Source organism: Amblyraja radiata, chromosome 4 (assembly GCF_010909765.2).
Source record: "Amblyraja radiata isolate CabotCenter1 chromosome 4, sAmbRad1.1.pri, whole genome shotgun sequence".
Classification (NCBI taxonomy): domain Eukaryota; kingdom Metazoa; phylum Chordata; class Chondrichthyes; order Rajiformes; family Rajidae; genus Amblyraja; species Amblyraja radiata.
In genome coordinates, this window is record NC_045959.1 from 5,248,575 (window position 1) to 5,270,671 (window position 22,097).

A 22,097-nucleotide genomic window follows, 5' to 3' on the forward strand; every position below is an offset into this window, starting at 1 on the left:
GTTATAGGAATCTGAGGGATAACTTTTTCTTGGATAGGGTGGGGGTGAATGGAACAAGCTGCTGGAGGAGGTAGTTGAGGCAGGGATATCGCAATGTTTAGGAAGTAATTAGACAGGTACATGGACTCTATGACTGTAAGTTTGTAATTGACAGACATTAACCTGTGGTATCAGTATGAGCAGGATTGTGGTACAGAATCTTCACATTATGCAGGGATAGTCCTTCTGTTTATAAGCAAAATATTTTTTTCAGTGGTCATCTCAGTTTGAGACTTTGACCTCATTTCCAATTGCCTTAACAAGGATACTTCACTTAGCACTTAGAGCGTATTCCCCGGAACAAGAGTATTGATGGAATCAGTACTAAAAGGAGATGATGGAATAATATACAGAGAGATGTGATAGAGTTTTATACAGTGCTGTTTTGCTGAGATACCTGGGTACTGGGAACCTGGCCTGAACACCCGCCCTTTCCATTGTTGTGCCAAGAAGATGGAGCAAATCCAGCAGTGAAAATTCCAACAATGAATGAGTCCATGGTATGGTGCAGAGAGGCTGTCTGTGCGTGGAAAGTAGTTTTGGTTACCAACAGCACATGTCCTGCAGAGTGAGAAGGATCTGAGTTGCTGCGGTGCTGGTTCAAAGGGGCAAATGGCCTACTCCTGCACCTATTGTCTATTGTCTATTGCTGAGGGACCCACATCTTCTCAGATGGCTGCAACTGGTACATGACTTTCAGTTGCAAACCTAGTTCAAACATATATAAAGGAATGCAAGAGAAGATACAAAGGGCTGAAGTCCTGAACTCAGCAGATCAGGCAGCATCACTAGAGAAAATGGATAGGTGACACTTTGGAGGGGGGCCCTTCTTCTGACTGATTGTAGGGGGGCGGGAAAAGAGGCGGGGCAGGACAAAACCTGGCAGGTTATAGGTTAATACAGGTGAGGGTTTATTTTTTGATAGGCAGATGGTCGGACAAAGGCCAGAGATGAAAAGACAGAAGGTGTAAGACAAAAAGATTAAAGATTTGTGAATTGTGAAGCTAGAGGGAGGAATGTAGATGGAAGGGGACGGGGTGAGGGGGTGGGGGTGGACAAAGACCAGGGTGGGGGAAAGAAGGTAGAGTGGGTTGTAGTTGCCTAAATCGGAGAATTCAATGTTCATACCATTGAGTTGTGAGCTACCCAAGCGGAATATGAGGTGTTCTTCCTCCAGTTGGCACGTGGCCTTACTTCAGCAATGGAGGAGGCCCAGGACATAAAGGTCAGTATGGGAATGGGAAAATAAGTTACAATGTTTAGCAGCCTGAAGATCCAGTTGACCTTGGTGGACTGAATGCAAGTGTACGGTGAAACGCTCACTGAGCTTGTCTCACCAAAATACAGGAGCCCATGTCGGGAACACCAGATACAGTAGATGAAGTTAGAGAAGGTAAACTTGAACCTCTGTCTCATCTGGAAGGACTGCTGGGGTTCCTCGGTTGAGGTGAGGGATGAGGTATAGCGACAGGAGTTACATCTCCTGCAGTTGCTGGGGAAAGTGCCTGGGGCCAGGAAAGGATGGGTGGGAAGGAATGAGCGAACCATGGAGTTACAGAAGGGATACAGGTGGGTTTTATTTTATTGGCAGGTTGGACAAAGGCCAGGGATTCAAAGACAAAAAGTATGAGATAAAGATAGAAGACTTGCAAATTGTGAAGTATATAGTTGGAATGGGATGGGAGGGGATGAGGGAAGGTGGTAAACGGATATGAATCCAGGTAGCCAAATGGAAGAGGAGGGAAAAGGCCATGGAGGAGATGCAGGGGGTGAGGGAGAATATTGTTTGTACGTTAGTTTTCTAAAATTGGAGAATTCAATCTTCATACCATTAAGTTGTAAGCTACTCAAGCGGAATATGAAGTTAGTGTTGTTCCTCCACTTATTGTGTAACCTCATTGGAGGTGGCATAAGACAGAAAGGTCAGTATAGAAATAAGAAGGGGAGTAAAATGGTTAGCAACTGAGAGATCCAGCAGGACTTGGCAAGTGTTCCACAAAACAATCGCCCAGTCTATGTTTGATCTATCCGATGTAAATGAGGCCACAATGGGAACATGGAATGCAGTAGATGTCCCACTCAGGTTGTGATGCATTAAGTGCATATTTGGATGGTGATACTGGACCGCTGCCAAATCATTGAATGGTGTAAGAGCTGCAACTTTAAAGGGCATTGTATTGCCAAACTGCGGCATTGCTTGGGATTTGAGACACCCGGACAGGTGTATGTGGCAGGGTAAGGTTTGTTGCAAACCCCTTGTGTTGACAAACTGCCCAGGTCACAGTCTTTCTCAGATTGTACGTGAAAAGTCACGAGAGTCGAGAGTTTTATTGTCATATGTACCAATCATGAAACAATAAAGTTCTTGCTTACAGAAGCTTAAACACAAACACACAGATAATATATAGCAGCACAAAAATGATGATAATTTTTAAAAGTTTGCAATTTGCTATTTGAAGATATACTTCATTGCAATGTGTTATTTAGATTTGTATTCCACTGTCTTAGTCATTGAATCAAAAAATTATGATTAGTATATTAGTATATGAAGTATATTCTAACAGTGAGGTAACTTTAACCCAGGGAATTGATGTGTAGGATGCTATTTCAAAGTCATTATTCATCTCACAATGGCGGTTATTACTGGCGCTTGCAATTAATTGTTCTTTCTGAAAATGAAGTGATGAATCATGATCATCTTCTGCTCTGTATTTTGAGGATTACTGAGAGTCAATGTTAGCTTTGTAGCACCACTGCTGTAACCTCAAATGGACAATATAAAAAAAATGTGTTTTGTAATGTGAATTTTCACTCGTTATTCAGATGATTTAGTTATTACAAAAAAAATTTTACTTACAAGTTTACAAAAAAATCTTTACGGTTTAAAATTGTGCAAGAACATGCTTGACATTAGTGTAGTCAGAGCCCCATCATGTGGTTACAGACTATAGTACAAGGATTTGGATAGAGTAATGCCTTGGCAAATCGAGCTGTCTTTTCAGCACTATGACAATTCAAGACACAAGATATGCATGCATACTCCTGGCAAAATGTGTAGAAGGAATGCCTGTATGCAATAGATTAAAGACAATTATGAGTAGCTTGCCACGGGTCTGGTTGTAATTTGGTTTAGTTTAATTTAGAGTAAAGCCCCTGTCCCACTTACGTGTCCTTGGCACGCTAATTATGCGACCTCGTCGTCGCGTTGAGGAGCGACGGTCCCGCGAAGGTCGCGCGCGATTTCATACGTCCGCACAGCCGTCTGGAGCACGTGACGTCATTTGGCGATGGACACAAAATGCAGGAGTAACTCAGCGGGACTGGCAGCATCTCTGGAGAGAAGCAATAGGTGATGTTTCGGGTCGAGACTCTTCTTCAGTCTGATAGAAGGGTCTTGACCCGAAACGTCACCCATTGCTTCTCTCCAGAGATGCTGCCGGTCCCGCTGAGTTACTGCTGCATTTTATGTCTATCTTCAATTTTCTTGGTCCCGCTCTGGGAGTAGAAGTGGGGGCGGATCCGGACTGCAACGGCCGTGAGCCCCAGGCCGAGCTCGGCGACCGTTTGCCTGCTTCTGCTGCTGTTGGAGATGAGACGTTGCGTCGCGCCAGGGTCTTGGGCCTGTCCCACTTTGGCCGTCAGTTACGCGACAGGCCGTTAGTGCGCGAAGATTTTGTTCACTACAAAGATTTTGGTGCCCCGCGCGATGTCGCGCACAACTACATAAGCCTTTGCGCTTCTCAGTGAGACCGGCCCCACGCGGCCATACAATGCCCGTGCGCTTCAACGCGACCACAAGATTGCGTAATTTGCTTGCCAAGGACACGTAAGTGGGACAGGCCCTTTACAGTACGGAAACAGGCCTTCAGCCCATCGAGTCCGCACCGACCCGCACATTAATACTATCCTCCACACATTATGGATAATTTACACTTATACCAAGCCAATTAACCTACAAACCTGTACCTCATTGGAGTGGGAGGAAACCGAAGATATTGTAGAATACACTACGCGGACAAGGGGAGAACGTACAAATTCCATACAGACAGCGCCCATAGTCAGGATCGAACCTGGGTCTCCGGCCCTGCAAGCGCTGTAAGGCAGCAACTCTACCGCTGCACCGCCGTACCACCGTATTACTCCAAGAGCAGAGAGTATTAATGAGTTTTGAGAACAATGACAGCTGGTTACCCAGGGTACATGGAGTAAGGGAGAAGAGAACCAGTAGATGTAGTGCAACAAATCTTGCTCTGTGCATCCTTTGAGATTGCTATTCATCGTGGCTTTCATTCTGCCCATTCCTATAATTTATAGCACCATCTCTTCAATAAAAGTGGGCTCTAATAATGTCTGGATCTCCTTCTGATATAATGTCTGTTCCATTAAAAAGAGAGAATTGTTTTATAATTGTTGTGTGAAATGTTTGATTTATGTGGCTATTATGAGCAAATAACTACCAATGAGTGTGTGGGATATGAGTGTGGAAGTTGAAAGTATGTGTAGAGATTAAGGAGCACAATGTGTGCAGATTAGAACAAAATATTAATTCAAGTATGTTGTACTGATTTTACTAGATTAGAGGTTGATTAGAGGTAATTGAGTAAGGTGGGGAAGACGCATGGTGGTCAAGGGGCATTGAGGAACTTTGTGCTGTGAAATCAGACCTTCACATCCATATTGTTTGCAATTTAGCAAAATTACCCCGATACAGAGTGCCTGGAGAGATTCTCTGAGAGTCAAAGGACAATCTCCATCTAAAGGTCCAGTGCATTACCCAACTGTATGTCTTTAGCCAAATTACAGAGATTAAACTATCAATAGAATACTCTTTATTGTAAGGCAGTAACGCTCAGTAACTGTGGCTAGTACATTATCAAAAGTTGGCCTCCTCATATGACAAGCACCTTGTGAGTCCTGAGGTTTTTGCTCCCGAGAGGCCCTGACTTTTGGCAGATCCCTTCCTCCTGCAGACTGCGTGCCATCCACTCGGATTTAGCTCTCCGGTGACTCCAGACTCACATGCTGTCCAGTGACACCTTTATCATGGACCTCATGTTGCAACTCAGATCCATGTTCATCTGCAACTCCTGTGTTAGATCACATCCTGCTGGACATCTGGAGTGGGCACTAAACAATTTCTTTGAAATCTTCACCATATGGCTCATGACTCCCAGAACTTGCTATGGCTCTATCTTGATAATCCCGCCATGATGTGGTGACCAGGGCACTCTCACAGGATCTCCCACCTCAAACCATCTCTTCTGACCTTGTGACACATGCCGCCCCTTCCACCCTCTTATCTTTCCCTTCAAATGCTTTTCCAGGCTACACAAAGGCTAGCCATTTTTTCAAACATTGATCAATCAGCATTTTAGTCAGGTAGAGAATAGGCTGGTTGGCTGCATAAGCAGAAACATTGTCAGCTGGTGATTCATGGACTGGTTGGCTCTTGTCCAATAACTACTGAGTCATCATGTGGGCAATGCTTCCAATCGGATGCATTCTAGAAATCTGCAGCAGGAGAGGAAATTGTGGTAGCACACATTTTCAGTGCTCCTTGGATTCTGAGGCGGTACCAGAGGACTAAAGAGTGGTGAATACCACATCCTTGTTCAAAAAAGAGAGCAGGTATAAACATAGTAGCTACAGTGTAGTTTAGTTTAGTTTAGTTTAGAGGTACAGCATGGAAACATGCCCATTGGCCCACCAAGTCCATGCTGACCATGGATCACCAGTTCACACTGATTAGCCAACTTTTGCATCCATTTTCTACGCACTATGGGGAAATTTACAGAGGCCAATGATCCTACAAAACCAACACATCTTTGGGATGTGGGAAGAAACCGGAGCAACCAGAGGAACCACGAGGTGTCAGGGAAAACGTGCAAATGTCACGCAGATAGTATCTGAGGTCAGGATCGAACCTGAGTCTCCAGTGCTTTGGGACAGCAGCTCTACCAACTGTGCCACTGTACCACCCTTGTTGTGGTGCACATGGACCTTCAGTAGATGTTCGAAAAGGTGGTGCTGTGCAAGGATGCACATTGCATAAACAGAAATGAGTACAAGGATATAAGATTGGCTGGTTAAGGCAATAGAAGTTCATGCTGATTGACTGTTTTTTTTTAATTGGAAGAAGGTAAATATTGTCCCCCATAGATTGGTGTTTGGGTCATTATTTTTATTGATCTACATTATTAACTTGGACACGGGCATATAACTCACAATTTCTAAATTTGCCAACACCACAAAACTTGATAATACAATGAACTGTGTAGATGTAGAGGATAATGATAAATTCCAACAGGATAAAAACAGACTATTTGGAATGAATAGAAATGTAAGATTAAGTACATTGGTTGAAGAACAAAAAGGGGCAAATGAAAATAAAGGATTGGCTTTTTAATTTCCCTTGCTACTTTCCATAATTTTTGCAAAAGCAGTGAAGTCATGCTGAACCTCCATCACACTTTGGTCCAGTCTCTACTGGAACATTGTGTTGTATTCTGGTTGACTCGTTATATGAAGGATGTTAAGGTTTCGGTGAAGTTCAGAAAAGTTTGCAAGAATGTTTTTTGGGACGTGAGGCGGCAGTCGCAGCGATCGTTTGAAGGGTCAGGGATCATCAGAAATTAGGTGGCTGAGGGAAGATTTGATAGAAGTATATAACAATAAACAGTAGACAAGGGAAGCTGTCTCCACCAGTGGAAAGGTCACAGGTATAAATGAGAACGCAAAGCCTGCAGATATGACAGAGACAGATTCCATTGTGGTCTTCAAAATAGCACTGGATAAATATATGGTAAGAATATATGTGCAGGGCAAATTTGTGTGGAACTGGTGAAGAGCCAGCATGAACACTTTTGTCTGAATGGCCTCCTTCTGTGCTTTAATAATTCTATTATTCCATGGTTCATCAACATTGTGTGAAATTCTTGGTTTCCTTTGCAACATCTGTCCCATCACTACCTGAAAGACTATTGAGGCTGATCAGCTCCATTTGGTGGCTTGGTGTCCACGGGAGACCCACTGTCCATATTAACTGCCTGTTTTTGTATTGTCCCTGAATCCGCATTTAACGGCAAGCTAAAATTATAATATTTATCAACCAGCATATCTGTCATGTTTCTCTGCCTATGTATGACTTTTTTATTTACCATTGTCTATCACCATTTCTATTGCAGCCCCCTGTGAAGCTAGCGCTTTCTTCTGCCACAGCAACATGTGTATTAATGACACCTTGGTCTGCAATGGTGTGCAAAACTGTGTGTATCCCTGGGATGAAAATCACTGTAAAGGTAATTGCCTTTTCCCTTTTCTTCATGCAGATTTTGGCCAACTAAGATAGATAATGTGTTTTCTTTTCAACTTGATCACATTTCAAGTGGCTATATATAATTTTTAGGGCAGGTCTTTTGAAACAATGCCATCGGAAAGTTGCAAGCTCCAACATTATATCAATCAAGTAGTACTGAAAAGCTGGGAAATTAGCTGACTTTTAAACTTTTTGGGAAAATGGGAAGTACAACGGGATCTGGGGGTCCTTGTACATCAGTTTATGAAAGTAAGCATGCAGTTTCAGCAGGCAGTGAAGAAAGCAAATGGCATTTTGGCCTTTATAACAAGAGGAATCGAATATAGGAGCAAAGAGGTCCTTCTGCAGTTGTACAGAGCCCTAATGAGACCACACCTGGAGTATTGGGTGTAGTTTTGGTCCCCTAATTTGAGGAAGGATATTCTTGCTATTAAGGGGGTGCAGCGTAGGTTTACAAGGTTAATTCCCGGGATGGCGGGACTGTCATATGCTGAGAGAATGGAGCAGCTGGGCTTGTACACTATGGAGTTTAGAAGGATGAGAGGTGATCTCATTGAAACATATAAGATTGTTAAGGGTTTGGACACGCTAGAGGCAGGAAACATGTTCCCGATGTTGGGGGAGTCCAGAACCAGGGGCCACAGTTTAAGAATAAGGAGTAAGCCATTTAGAACGGAGACGAGGAAACACTTTTTCTCACAGAGAGTGGTGAGTCTGTGGAATTCTCTGCCTTAGAGGGCAGTGGAGGCGGCTTCTCTGGATGCTTTCAAGAGCGAGCTAGATAGGGCTCTTAAAATAGCGGAGTCAGGGGATATGGGGAGAAGGCAGGAACGGGGTGCTGATTGGGGATGATCAGCCATGATCACATTGAATTGCGGTGCTGGCTCGAGGGGCCGAATGGCCTTCTCCTGCACCTATTGTCTATTGTCTATTGTCTATTGAAAACTTTAATTGTGACGTACCAAATCTTGCATTGTTTTCTGTTTTGAAGGACTTGTACTGTAGATGTCTAAGGCATCGATAAAATGAATGTACACATCACTAACCTGTAAATCACTCTGATCCACATTTATTTTGGTCTTACACAGCAGAGGCTAAACATTATATCATTAGATGCTTGTATTTATAGATTTGATTGGTATGTCTGTCCCATTATCAACAATAACATATGGGTAGGTCCTACCAGACACTGAGAATCCTCTTGTACCTGTAACATTTCCCAACCATCTAGCACTTCACCATTACCTTGCACCCCCAGCCCCCAACCACTTACCCAACTAAATACTCTGTCCGTCCACCTGCACGCCATTACAATGTCCAGTAAAGTATGGTCATAATGTCTACATAATGTCTATGGTTTTCTTGGTGCCTTGTGATGTTAGTTTGCTTCCTGTTTTGAATGCAAATTGCCGAGGTGCATTTTTAATGTGGCTGATGCCACTCAACAATGTAGCATTACATCCATCTAGAGTGTATAACGGAAGAAGGCAAATTGCAGAGATAGTAATATCGATCCTCATATAATATTGTTTTAATATCAGTTGTTTACAAGTCGCAGTATCTAATTCCGTGCAGCAATTTACAGTCCATACACTTCAATCTTGTTGTGGAGGCAGCCATATTGGATTTTTCAACTGGGCCTTACTGTGTAGGCATTAGCTTACAGGAGAGTAGAATTTGGAAGTCTCTTTCTAACTGTCCTGCTTGCAGCCCAAATGCCCACCGGCAAGGATTCATTTGTAAGCTAACTTCCAAAAACTGCATCGTCACTATTTGAACTGGTGTGTGTGCTCGATGCATACCTGTTTTGTATGGCTTATGTAGTGCCACATCAGAGCTCTGAGCTAGTCCAAAGCACAAAGGTAGAGAGAGGAAAGGTAAGGAGCTGAATATCAGGAGACAGGGAAATGGTCTGGAAGAATGCAGACAATGAATACTTTAAGGATATGCAGTTTATATATTAGAAGAGATAGGGAATGACAAAGATTGTCTCTAGTCCTCTCCACCTCATCCACCAGTTTATCAAGTTCATCACTTCGTATTGAGGAAGGATCAGTTTCTGTTCTGGTAAAACTATCATCTTCTAATATGTGGAAAGATTTATGTCACTATTATAACCACAAATCACCTTATTATTGCAATGTTCAGGCTTGGGTGTATTTATTACCTGCAGCCACTGCGATCACTCGTGAGGTATCAGAATGATGGGTAGTTCTGATTACTGTAGGATGAGAATCAGGTATGCACAACAATGCCACTATCATTGAGGATCAAATGGGGATTTTGAAGATTTGAACAAAGGGAGAATCTGTTGAAGATAAGTAAGAACTTATTCAGCTCAGTATTCAGTGGCTCATCTCGAGAGGAACCTTTGTGCCATTATGCTTTTCAGCAAAGACAGATAAATGTATTAGGTCATTGTGGGTACAGATAATGCAATGGCAAGGTTCTGAGGATAGACTCAGTATCGACATTCTCACAATCACAATAATACTTTATTAGTCAAGTATGTTTTACAACATACAAGGAATTTCATTTGCTGAGTCAATCACACAAATAAAAAGCAACGGAACACACAAAATACATTTTAACATAAACTCCTCCACATTCCTCACTGTGATGGAAGGCAAAAACAAGTTCAAATGTTCATACTTCTGCATAGGCTGAACCTAATACAGATTGAATTGAATGCTTTGAGGGAGGAGAATTGTGTAAAGTGGAGACAGTCCTGAGGCTCTGAAAATCCTCTGAAAGATTAACTAACGTCAGCCCAGTCCATTGTAGACAGAATGAGATAGAAAAGAATGTAAACAATCATGTCAGATCGAAAACCTATGCAATAAATTAGACGTACATGAGGCCAGACCGGGAAAGTGATCCAGTGGAATTATTAGTGCTGGAGAGGTCAATTCCAATACGTCATGTGCTGATGGCAGTGACAGGTTCAGTGGAAAATGAGACCAAAGACTGAGTAAATATATATTTTTTTGAATTTATAGCTGCAGGCAAGATATGAAACTTGTTAATCAGTCTGAAGAAGGGTCTTGACCCGAAACGTCACCCATTCCTTTTCTCCAGAGATGCTGCTCGTCCCGCTGAGATACTCCGGCATTTTGTGTCTATCTTTAACTTGTTAATCAATTGTACAACTGCCTATATTTAAATAGTTTACTTGTTTGATTGATTTTCATTTATTTTCAATGCTGCCTGGTCTGCATAAATGAGTAGGGTACCTTTAAGAACTAATCTGTTTAAAGTGGCATAGCTCTGATGCATTGGACCTAGACTACTTTTTTATGAGAGTTATTGCCCTCAAAATGTGTTCTGGTCATACCTCCTTCTATGTCCAATCGTCCCTATCCAAACCACATTGAAGCATCTCACATTGACTATGGAGGGACCAACACAAAATGATGGCAAACAAACCATGAAAGTAATTTACCTGTGAGGGACATGATTAAAACAAAAGGCCTCATGACATGCAAAGTCAAGGGAGTGGCCCTCAAGATGTGTGTGGGAATTTATACGCAAGGTGGCGTTAAGGAAACATTAGGGGTCCGTACATTCTGAGCAGAGTGCATATGATAAGATTAAAGATAGACACAAAATGCTGGAGTAAATCAGTGAGACTGGCGGCATCTCTGAAGAGAAGGAATGGGTAACGTTCCGGGTCAAGAAGACTGAAGAATGGTCTCGACCCGAAACGTTACCCATTCCTTCTCTCCAGAGATGCTGCCTGTCCCGCTGAGTTATTCCAGCATTTGATGTCTATCTTCGGTGTAAACCAGCGTCTGCAGTTCCTTCCTACATATAATGAGATCAATTGAGATTGACGATAAGAAGTCACTTGCAGAGTTGGATGACGGAAGACAGTGACAAGATCATTCTAAGAAATTTGTTATGATACTTGGGTAGATTGTGGAGCAGTTAGTCAAACAGTTTTTTGAAAAATGTCCACGAGTAAATAAAATAGCCCCGAGTACCTCATTATGGCCATTACCGTAATTCTCCGAGTTCGATTTCAAGGGGAAAACTCGGGAGAGTTCGTGAGTAACTCGAGAAAGTGGGACAGGGCCTTAAGAGTTATAGAATCAACATTCACTAACTAGTTCCACTTTCCAATTAAATAACGCTTCAAGTTTTTTGACTCAATCAGAAGTTAAGCAGATATCAACTTAAGGTGACATCAGGTAGAATTGCTTTCATTATGTAACAATATTTTTCTTGCTTCAAGAATGACCAACAGGTCCATGAGCATTGTGAACTAATAATGCCACTGGTTCACTTTCCCAGGCAGGCATCACATAAAACAGGTATAGTGCCAAGGTTTTCCATTGTGATATGACTGTTTACTGTCAATTCAGCAAAACTCCACAAAAATGATACAACACTATTTGCGCCTTCCATTGTGAAAGATAGACCATGGAAACAAAGCCTTCGGCCCAGTGAGTTTGTGCTGACCATCAACCACCATTTACCCAACACTCATCTGATCCAATTTTATTCTCTGCACATTCTTATTAACTCCCCCTAGATTCCACTCCTCGCCTCTACAATTAATTAACTCCTGTGCCGTAGAAATATACCAACAACCCTTAAAACCATAATGTATGAACACAAACATTATTGAGTTTCACATTGATACAGATATGAAGACGTTCCAAACAGAACCTCAAGTACTCTAAGCATTATCCTACCTCTGAGTATTCCTAGCCTGCTTTTACTTTTCTCGCTTCCCAGATTAAGTGGTACACGTCTAGCATTATAGATTTATGTCCAATTTAAAACTGTAAACACAGCACACTAAACCAGTTGATCTATGGAATCATTGATCAAAGAATAAACTTCAAATTGCACATTTTTGGAAGGAAACTACAAGACAACACATCAGTTGGATTTATAGGTATTAGGACTATAATATTAATTGCTGGTAACTTTGAAGAATGGATGCACGAAAAGATTAGTGTGATTGTTATTCGATGTTTGAGCACTTTATAGTTGAGTCGATGAGTTTTCAGAATTTTTCACAAGTGATTTGTAAAGGATCACCCTTGAGATAGATTATTGACATGAACAATATATTGTACGGTTTTGCGAATTCAGAGTCCCCACCAAATATTCATTTCCACAATGTGTCAAGAGGCTTGTTCCGTGCCGTATCTCTAAACTAAACTAAAATCCGAATTTGTTCAGTTATGTTCAGAAAGGAAATGAAAATTATAATTACGAGAGTGAGAACATAAAAGATACATGCAGATTCAGTTAATAAAATATTCACCTGTATACACTTGAAATAGGCTTTTCGACCCATCAAGTCTATATCGACCGTTTATCACTCATTTACACTAATCCTATGTTATTCCACTTTTGCATCCACTTCCTACACATTTACAGAGGCCAACACATATAGAGACCAGGAAAATAGTGGAATTGATGAAAAATGGAATTGCAAAATCAGAGGGTGGTTTTCATCGTGAAATATATATTAAAAATGTTACCTGAACGTTTCTTGAAGGCAGCTGTTTGCAGTGGGTGTAGTGATCATGCCTGCTGCGACACTAACCATCAGAAAGTAAGTTAGGCTTCAAATAACCCTTTGCATTACATCCACAGTACAGAGGAATGAAACATTAAATAAATACGTGTTTAGGGCGACAATAGGGCACAATTTGTAGCTAGGATTAACTGTTGACCTGCAAAAATAGTTAGGATATACAGGTACCTTTGGTGATCCCACTGTGGAAACTTGTGAGGAGATACCACATATATTAATTACGGTGAGGTGTAATGTAATGACAATCCCTTCTGCAATTGGTGAAGGCAGGAGGGTATTAGCATTGGTATAGAGTGGCGTGTCAGAAGGGGAGCAAGCATTCCTGCCAGAAAAGCTGAAGAACTTTGAGAGAGCGAACACATACACTTTGCCTGACACATTTGCCAAGATAAAAAGAGTTTTTAATGTTTCTGACATATAAAATATAAAACATGTAAACAGCCAAAATTATGAGATTAAACAAAACAGAATGTAACTAATTAATAAAGATAGTTTAGTCCCTCATCTTCACAAACAAAATTTGGGATGGGAAATAAATGCTGGGCTTGACATAGAAACATAGAAAATAGGTGCAGGAGTAGGCCATTCGGCCCTTCGAGCCTGCACCGCCATTCAATATGATCATGGCTGATCATCCAACTCAGTATCCTGTACCTGCCTTCTCTCCATCCCTTGACCTCTCCTGTATGCACCTGCTTGTATTGGAAAGACAGCGGGAACATAACATACACTCAGATTTTGTTCCATTCCTCTCCATTGTAAAGATGGGTATTACTGTCTTTTCATCAGGCTGAACTGAGCATACAGCATGGAAACAGGCCATTCAGCCTACCGTGTCCATGCCGACTATCGATCATCCGGTCACACTAGTTCCATGTAATCCCACTTTTTCATCCACATTGTGGACAATTTTTACAGAGGCCAGTGAAGTTCTTTCATTCTGCCACTGTCATAGTACTGCTAATGAAGATTAACTAGGGGTTTGTAGCAAGATGCTTGAAGTTTTAAACAGTGGTCTAATTATCAAGACTACTGTCACTTTACACATGTTGTGACTTTCTGTACCTAACTATATGTTTCAATGGAAAATTTACAAATCAATGGCATAATTTACAAAGTGAAAGTCTTCTTACTAGAACTACAACTACAACGCCCAACGAATGCTTCATGAAAATATAACTGGAGTTTCTTTTCCACCGTTATAGAATCAACCTGAGATATAAGAACTACTAACATAACCAGCATGTCCTGGTCTTTTCACGAGCTAGGTTTTCTGTCTGATTTCCCATCGTTAGTCCTAGGGGATTGATGGAACTGGACTCCATAAAGAGCTTAAGATCCAGATTAAAGAAAAAAAAGCTCTGAATATCAGAGTGTAACTTTGCCTAAGAATGCCAAAGTGTAGATGTGAAAGATATGGCATCCTCGGCTGCATTAATTTTAACACACATGACTGTTTATAAAGCTGACACATAGAAGGAAATGAGGATACATGCTCAGATCCACCACTCAATCCATTTCCTTAATTTGACATGCAGCCATTTTGAGCATTCCGGGTCCGAAGGCCAAGTTAAGTCTTCAGACTTTGGAGAAACAGCGTGGAATCAGGCACTTTGGTCCATTGTGTCCACAACATTCAGCCAACATTCCGTACACTAGCACTATCCTACACACATTAGGGACAATTTACAATTTTACCAAAGACAAATAACCTACAAACCTGCACGTCTTTAGAGTGTGGGAGGAAACCGGAGCACCCGGAGAAAACCTACATGGACATAGGGAAAATGTGCAAACTCCATGCAGACAACAAACAAAGTCAGGATTGAATGTTTAAGAAGGAACTGCAGATGCTGGAAAATCGAAGGTAGACAAAAGTGCTGGAGAAACGCAGGGCCTGAAGAAGGGTTTCGGCCCGAAACGTTGCCTATATCCTTCGCTCCATAGATGCTGCCGCACCCGCTGAGTTTCTCCAGTACTTTTGTCTACCTAGTCAGGATTGAACCCAGGTCTCTGGCACTATAATGCTCCTGTCCCACTTAGGAAACCTGAACGGAAACTTTGCGCCCCGCCCAAGGTTTCTGTGTGGTTCCTGAAGGTTTTTGTCAGTCTCCCTACCTGCTTCCACTACCTGCAACCTCCGGCAACCACCTGCAACCTCCGGGAACCTCACGGAAACCTTGGGTGGGGCGCAAAGTCTCCAGAGGTTTCCGTTCAAGTTTCCTAAGTGGGACAGGGGCATAAGGCTACAGCTCTACCGCTGCACCACTGTGCCGCCCTCAAAAGTTGACCTCATGGAATTCAGTTAATAACCATGAAATGTAACATTGTGGCGCATTGAATAATAAATAATTTCTGTGAAGTGACATTGAAGCATTACAGTTGAGTACAGGTGAGTTGTAATAGTTGGTGTATATCATTATAAGGTTATGCTATGCTCAAAAGAATATTGCAACTTGAGGTCTAGATTTTCTATTGACTTCTGAAGTAAAAATTGAAATAATGTCACTTTTATTTCTTTCATACAGAGAAAAGAAAGGCTAACCTTCTGGACCAGCTTACCAACACCAGTGGGACCATAATCGGGATCACATCTTTCATTGTGATTATTCTCATTGTTATCTCTGTTATAGTTCAGATCAAACAGCCGCGCAAAAAATTCATCCAAAGAAAACCAGACTTTGACCAAACAGTTTTTCAGGAGGTTTTTGAGCCCACACACTATGAACTCTGTTCACTAAAAGGAAAGGGGGCTGCAGCTGATCTAGGGGACATTGTAGACGACTTTGAGAACTACCATAAACTGAGGCGATCGTCTTCTAAATGCATTCATGACCATCACTGTGGATCTCAGATATCCAGCATTAAAGGCAGCCGTAGTAACCTCAGCACCCGTGATGCCACCATCCTCTCAGAAATACAACCACAGCCAGTGAAGCCCAGCGTGCAGTCATTAAGTCGACGGAATATCCTGGTCATGAAGCACAGCTACTCACAGGACGCAGCGGATGCTTGTGATATTGATGAGATCGAAGAAGTCCCGACTACAAGTCACAGGCTGTCCAGAAATGATAAGGCTATGCAGCGGTCAGTATCAATAGATTTTTGATAAAGACTAATCATAAACAAGGATTCCACTGTCTATCTTAATCATCCTACCAAATCCAGCCTTTTTTTTTTTTCTGTTTTAGCCCCCTTTTCCTATTTGATTAAATTACAAATATGCACAGTTAGGAAGTTTTGTTAGCAGCGATCCTAACCAGAAAGGGAAGAAAAAAAAATCTTCTCATGAATAACTAACTTCCCTAATAAGGCAAGAGATAAACAAAATCCCAATTTGTTTGAGAGACATTCAGATCAGTTTTCTTATTTCTATCTTATTTGACCACCATAAGCCTCCACCCTAAGAAAGGGGAAAATGCATTCAGTGAACTCCATTGAATAGCTAGGGAAAGTTTGACTGTAGATATTGAACACGATTATTGATGCACTCAATAGCAATGGCCATCATTACCCATGTGCTCAATTCACCAGCAGACTGTCCCTTTACAGGCACACAGAATGGCTTGTTCAGAGATGTAACTAAATGTGATTATTAGTTGCATAATCCAAACTCCAGCAAAAATTGGTACCTACAAGTAAAGAATCGGCAAAATGTCCCCCATGTGATAAATATTACAAACATGCAAACATTTGTGTCTGTTAATACCAATAACAGCATGCTTAGGAGGATTCCACTATGTAAGGAAATATATCAATGTTGTAGTGGAGTAACTATCAAAACCAAAAAAATAATTTTGTTGTGTAAATAATTCTGCTGGCAGGAATGCATGCAAAACACATGATAATGGGATGGGAACTTGCCACTTGGCTTTTGAGCTTAATATTTATACCCAGTTTTCATATATCTCAGTGCACGAAAAGACCCAAGAGATAGACAGTGCTAGTGTTTTAAAGAAAAAAACATTAGGCTACTTTTTAATTATTTTGTTATAAGGCCAAAGTTGTTTTTAAATATTAACAGTGATGGTATCACCAGCCATTCTTTTGCTTATCTTATAAGCTACTTGAAATATTTATAATATATACACAATTATATATATTTATACTTGGTGTATATAAATGTTCAAACACATTTAATAGCCAATTAGGCTAGGATATACCTTTTAACAGCATAGAACAAGAACAATGCACAAATCAATAATTCTGATTGTCTAATAAGAGATACTATTTGTATTGTTTACTGCACCTTGCATATTTCACTAGGGATTTTGAATGGTAGGGGTTTAGATTAGGTTTGAAGCATCTTTTCTTAAAGTGAAATAACATATCGGTTTGATAAATGTAAAATGTTTATGACAGAGAGCCTTGCTTTAAATTTTAAATTTTATATTATATTACCAACAGTTCACCAGCAGTTAAGCTTATCCAATATTCAACTTGAAAGAATATATGAGCTTTGCAACATATAATTGTCACTTGCCAAGCCAAATTATCCATGTTGATGCAACTGACAGCGTAGAAATAGCTTTATGCATGAAAAATATACCTGAGCAAAGATATAAATGTCTATAAATATCCTTTATATATATCCATATAAAGGATGGTTTCTACTCTCTTTTGCAATCTGTGAATAATCATATGTATTTTATTGTGTACTGAAAGTAGAAAAAATTTGCAAAGAAATTCACAAGGTATTTAAAATTTCAGGTAGACATTCATTCTCAGTAGTATGCACTAAGCATATGGTTTTGCTTTCCACTTGCATTGCAGTGCATTCCACTTCAAAATGATTACCATTGATGTCAATGTAATTGACTTTCAGAAGCAGAGTATTATGTACAACCGTTCTTGTATCGTATGTTTCATAGCAGTGAACAAGCGCAAATATCTATATGAATTGAATTGCCAGTTCAAGTTGGATCTCAAACCATTGTAGCTAGAAAGCATAAATTTGGCTCCATAGAAGGTGATGACCCTGTTCATTTATGTTTCCATTATGTGTTATCCATAATATATGTTTCAACATTAGGTTCTTTTGAGATCCTGAGCTGATGCAGAACAGATGAGAAATATATTACTAACCTCAGTGTTGTTGTTAGCTCACTGCAAAATGTGCTCCTGTATTTTAAAGTAGAAATACTTATACTTGTTTGTTTGAAATTTCCTTGCTAAATCTTTTGCTAGATTGTAAGCTCAGGGCTACAACATTAGTCTTGCCATTTATTTAATTATCATGAGGAATATTTTCAATGTCTGCTATGTGTAAAAAATGCAAACGTTTGGCTTTTTAACTTTTTTTATGGACATGACAATTAGTGTAGATTTTCCCTAACTGACACACTATTGAGCTACAGAAAATACTGAAGATTTCAGCTTAAAAAAAGATCTGAAGATGGTACAGAACTTCTTTTGAACCATTGCTATTTTAAACCATCTACAATGCAACCACCAGTATTTGGCCTAATAAAAAGGGCTATTTCTAAAGCTGAACTGTGACTGTAAAATATTACCTGATTAACTAAGGTCCATGTTAAAGAAACAAATCATTATTTGTATTATTTGTAACATGTTTAAAAGTATGAACAATGCCTTGCGGAATGAAAAAGTAGTACTCCTGCACCACAAGGGAACTACAACCACATATTGTTGCCCATCTCCAGCCATGTTGTTAGCAGATGTTACACAATTAAGAAAATAGACATGAGAACTTAAGAAAACAGGAGAAATAGGCCACTCTGCTCTTGAAGCCTATCCTAATGTTGAATATGATTGTGGGTGATCTTTAATAAGGTCTCATCTTCTGTTTTATGCCTTCATTCTGGCCCACAGATCTCAAATCCCCAATCTTTTGAAAATTTAACTATTTTTCTTCATATATCCCTCAATATCCAGCCTCTGTAGCCTATCGGGTAAAGAATACCATCTTCTCTGAAAAGTTGTACCTTAATGTTTGATGACAAATTTTGTGACTTTGAGATTCTTCCACCATCTCAACAAGAACCCAATTACCTACTCTCAAGACCTTACACGGTTCAGTAAGGGCACTCCTCATACTTCCAAAGTACAAAGAATACAGGTATAATTGCTATATCCACACATGAAGGGACAACCTGCCCTGTCAGGAATTGGCCTGGACCGCTGGTGCCATGCGCTGGACAGTGATTTAAACATATTTCCAGCAATTTATTAACTCAGACTTTAAATTAAGAAACTTTAATAGTTTAAAGATCCATCTCGCTAGCCCTATAACTTTATCTGCTGAATAATGTACACATCATGAAGTGTTTCAGTTATGACTCTCAGAACTATTGGTATGTATTTCATGCAATGAAATTACCTAGATATTAAGGTGATTTGATTTTTTTGAAAATAATTACCTTCTCATTTATTCAAAAAGACATTCATAGAAACATAGAAAATAGGTGCAGGACTAGGCCATTCGGCCCTTCGAGCCTGCACCGCCATTCAATATGATCATGGCTGATCATCCAACTCAGTATCCTGTACCTGCCTTCTCTCCATACCCCCTGATCCCTTTAGCCACAAGGGCCACATCTAACTCCCTCTTAAATATAGCCAATGAACTGGCCTCAACTACATCCTGTGGCAGAGAATTCCAGAGATTCACCACTCTCTGTGTAAAAAATGATTTTCTCATCTCAGTCCTAAAAGATTTCCCCTTTATTCCCCTGTATTCACACAGGTTTTTTCATTACACTGAAGAACTTAGACAGACTAGGTAGCCAATGTATTACAACACCTACAGGATTTTCATGTAATTAATATTAGGGTAGAACTAATGATTTGTGGGAGACATGCTCCAGGCAGCGAAGATAAAGATTTACTTGACTACGTTTGTAGTACTACTTTAGTCAAGGCTATTTCCATTAATTGTACATTGTGTATTTATCATACCGATTCATTGTGTTACATCTAAATTATTTTCATTATATAGACTGCTTGGGAATAATGTGCTGCTGGATGATTTTGAACATGCATCAAAGAATTTTGAAATTGTGGACCTTGGTCACACGCCAGCATGAGTCTCTTGGACATCTATTTATCGCCTGTTTCCTCAACCAAAAGTGGTGTGCAATAATGCTGTAAAGACCAGTCTTGGTGTAGCCTTTTACATAAGCTGCAGTCGGATCCAGGATGGTACAGATATGTATTTATGTGTTGGCTGAAGGTGAAGTGCAATGAAGGAAGATGCGGATCCGGAACGCAGTAACTCAGCACTGGGGAGTAACTCCAAAAAACTCAACATTAGTAACACAATATGTCCGAAGAATATGTCCGTAGAATCTGGGTGTTTTATCTCTTTTGTTTCATCGCAATTACAATCATTTAAATAATATGAGTTCAGAATCTAGTCAGCTTCTTTTAAATGTTTGCCTGTTAACTGATACTTGCATTTGAAAAGTTTGATTTTCAAAGAAGATATTTGCAAAATTTCTCAAATATGCTGTGACAGGGAACGATGAAGTAGTGTCTAATTTATTTTATGTTACTTAATATTTTTTATGTGGTTAATACATAATATGCAATAATTGTTTTATTGTAGCATATGTTAGGAAATTGATAACCTGGATTATTTGTTACACCTGAGATTCTAAAGATAATTCTTCCAATAGGACACATTTAATTATAAAGGGATCTTAATGTATTTTTCAGGGAAAATTGAAAACTATGGAGGTATTCACAACTTAGAAATAACATATTTTTGTAACTGTATCCCTACCCATACTTTAGCCTTCCACTTCCATACTGTTGCTGTCTTAATGGATCACATGCCAGAAATAAATGAGTGAAGTGAAATTGAGATATGTTTCAAAATTTACAAATAATAATTAATTTGTCAGGATCATTACTTTTGCCAGTATTAAATTAAACAGTGAAAAACAAGATGAACACAGTAAATTCCTGAAAAAAAAGGTTGTTGCAAAATGTTTGTGGATAAGATATAGAATTGTCACATATTTGTTGAACATGTTTTTATCTATAGGTACAAATTACACTGTGCTGTATACTGAGCATCTCACTGTAATTACAGCCATTTCTTTTGACAGATGCATAAAGTTGTATTTTTATTAATCAAGGCAAATGATAATACAATGTTTTTACAGTATGAAATGATAGTACAACAAATAATGTAAACCTTTTTTTGCATGCATTTATATGAATATCTACTTTTGTCTAAATTTATTGCACAAAGCATTGTGTATGGGTGAATACATGCTTTTGACCGATGAACTTCCCAATTGTTAAGACAAATCTCCATTTTATTGTGCATTATCTTTGTTTTATGGTGGGGTTAAGCAATGAGATTGAGTAGAGTTTTCTGGTAATAATATAATCAAGATTAGCTGGCATATGAATTCTAAGAATGGCTAAATATGCTAGGAATTTGGCAAGATGCCATCTTCTGATAGATAAACCATCAGAATCTACATTCTAATCAATTATGCTATGGGACACAACCTCAGAAAGTTAACCAGGAAAAAGATCTTTCTGTGGTGTTCAACAGGGATCCGTGCATGTTATTGAGGAATACTCTGCATTACATGAGAACAAAAATGGTATGGGACACATTTCTCCCAACAGAGGGCAATGTAAATTTACGGTGAGAATTTGGGATTGTTTGTGCCAATTTATGGGGTGATGAAAGTGCTCTTAGAATTTTAAACAAAATGCATTGTGTACACAAATTTGTGGGTCAAATTGTGCCATGTACCATATTGGAGAACTCATTCAGGCACACAGTTGAGAACCTGCTGTGTACCTTCACGCCATTTGTCGCCCTGAAACATTGACTTGATGCCAGCTCTTCCCTTTTGGAGCTTGGCGTTCGAGACAAGTACAAGAGAAAGTCCCCTAAACTACCAAACAGTGCAGCAGAGAGAAAGAGGAATAAGAAAAGATGGAGATATACCTTGCCTCCCCCCCCCCCCCTCACCCAACGTAGCATCGGATTTGAATTTAAATTTGTGTTTCACCATACTATTGTTGTAAACATTCAGTAAAGGGTGTCCATGTCTAAAGAAATTGATCTGGTTTTTCCGCCAAGAGAAGCCTAATGTTTTCCAAGTGTAGTGTCTCGGACATATCTGTAATCCACATCTTCACTGTGGGGACTGTTGTCTGTTACCAAAATATAAGTGTTAATTTTTTCGCCATTATTAGGCC

General features: G+C 39.9%; 1 protein-coding gene across 1 annotated transcript in view; it reads left to right on the forward strand.

Annotated features, from left to right (window-relative positions):
* Nucleotides 1-22,097, forward strand: part of neto1 (neuropilin and tolloid like 1) — a 264,701-nt gene that overhangs the window by 227,060 nt on the left and 15,544 nt on the right. Inside the window, exons 8-9 of the mRNA XM_033018870.1 lie at nucleotides 7,224-7,337; nucleotides 15,437-15,995. Of these exons, the coding sequence (XP_032874761.1) occupies nucleotides 7,224-7,337; nucleotides 15,437-15,995 (673 nt within the window). The remainder of the gene's footprint in view (nucleotides 1-7,223; nucleotides 7,338-15,436; nucleotides 15,996-22,097) is intronic.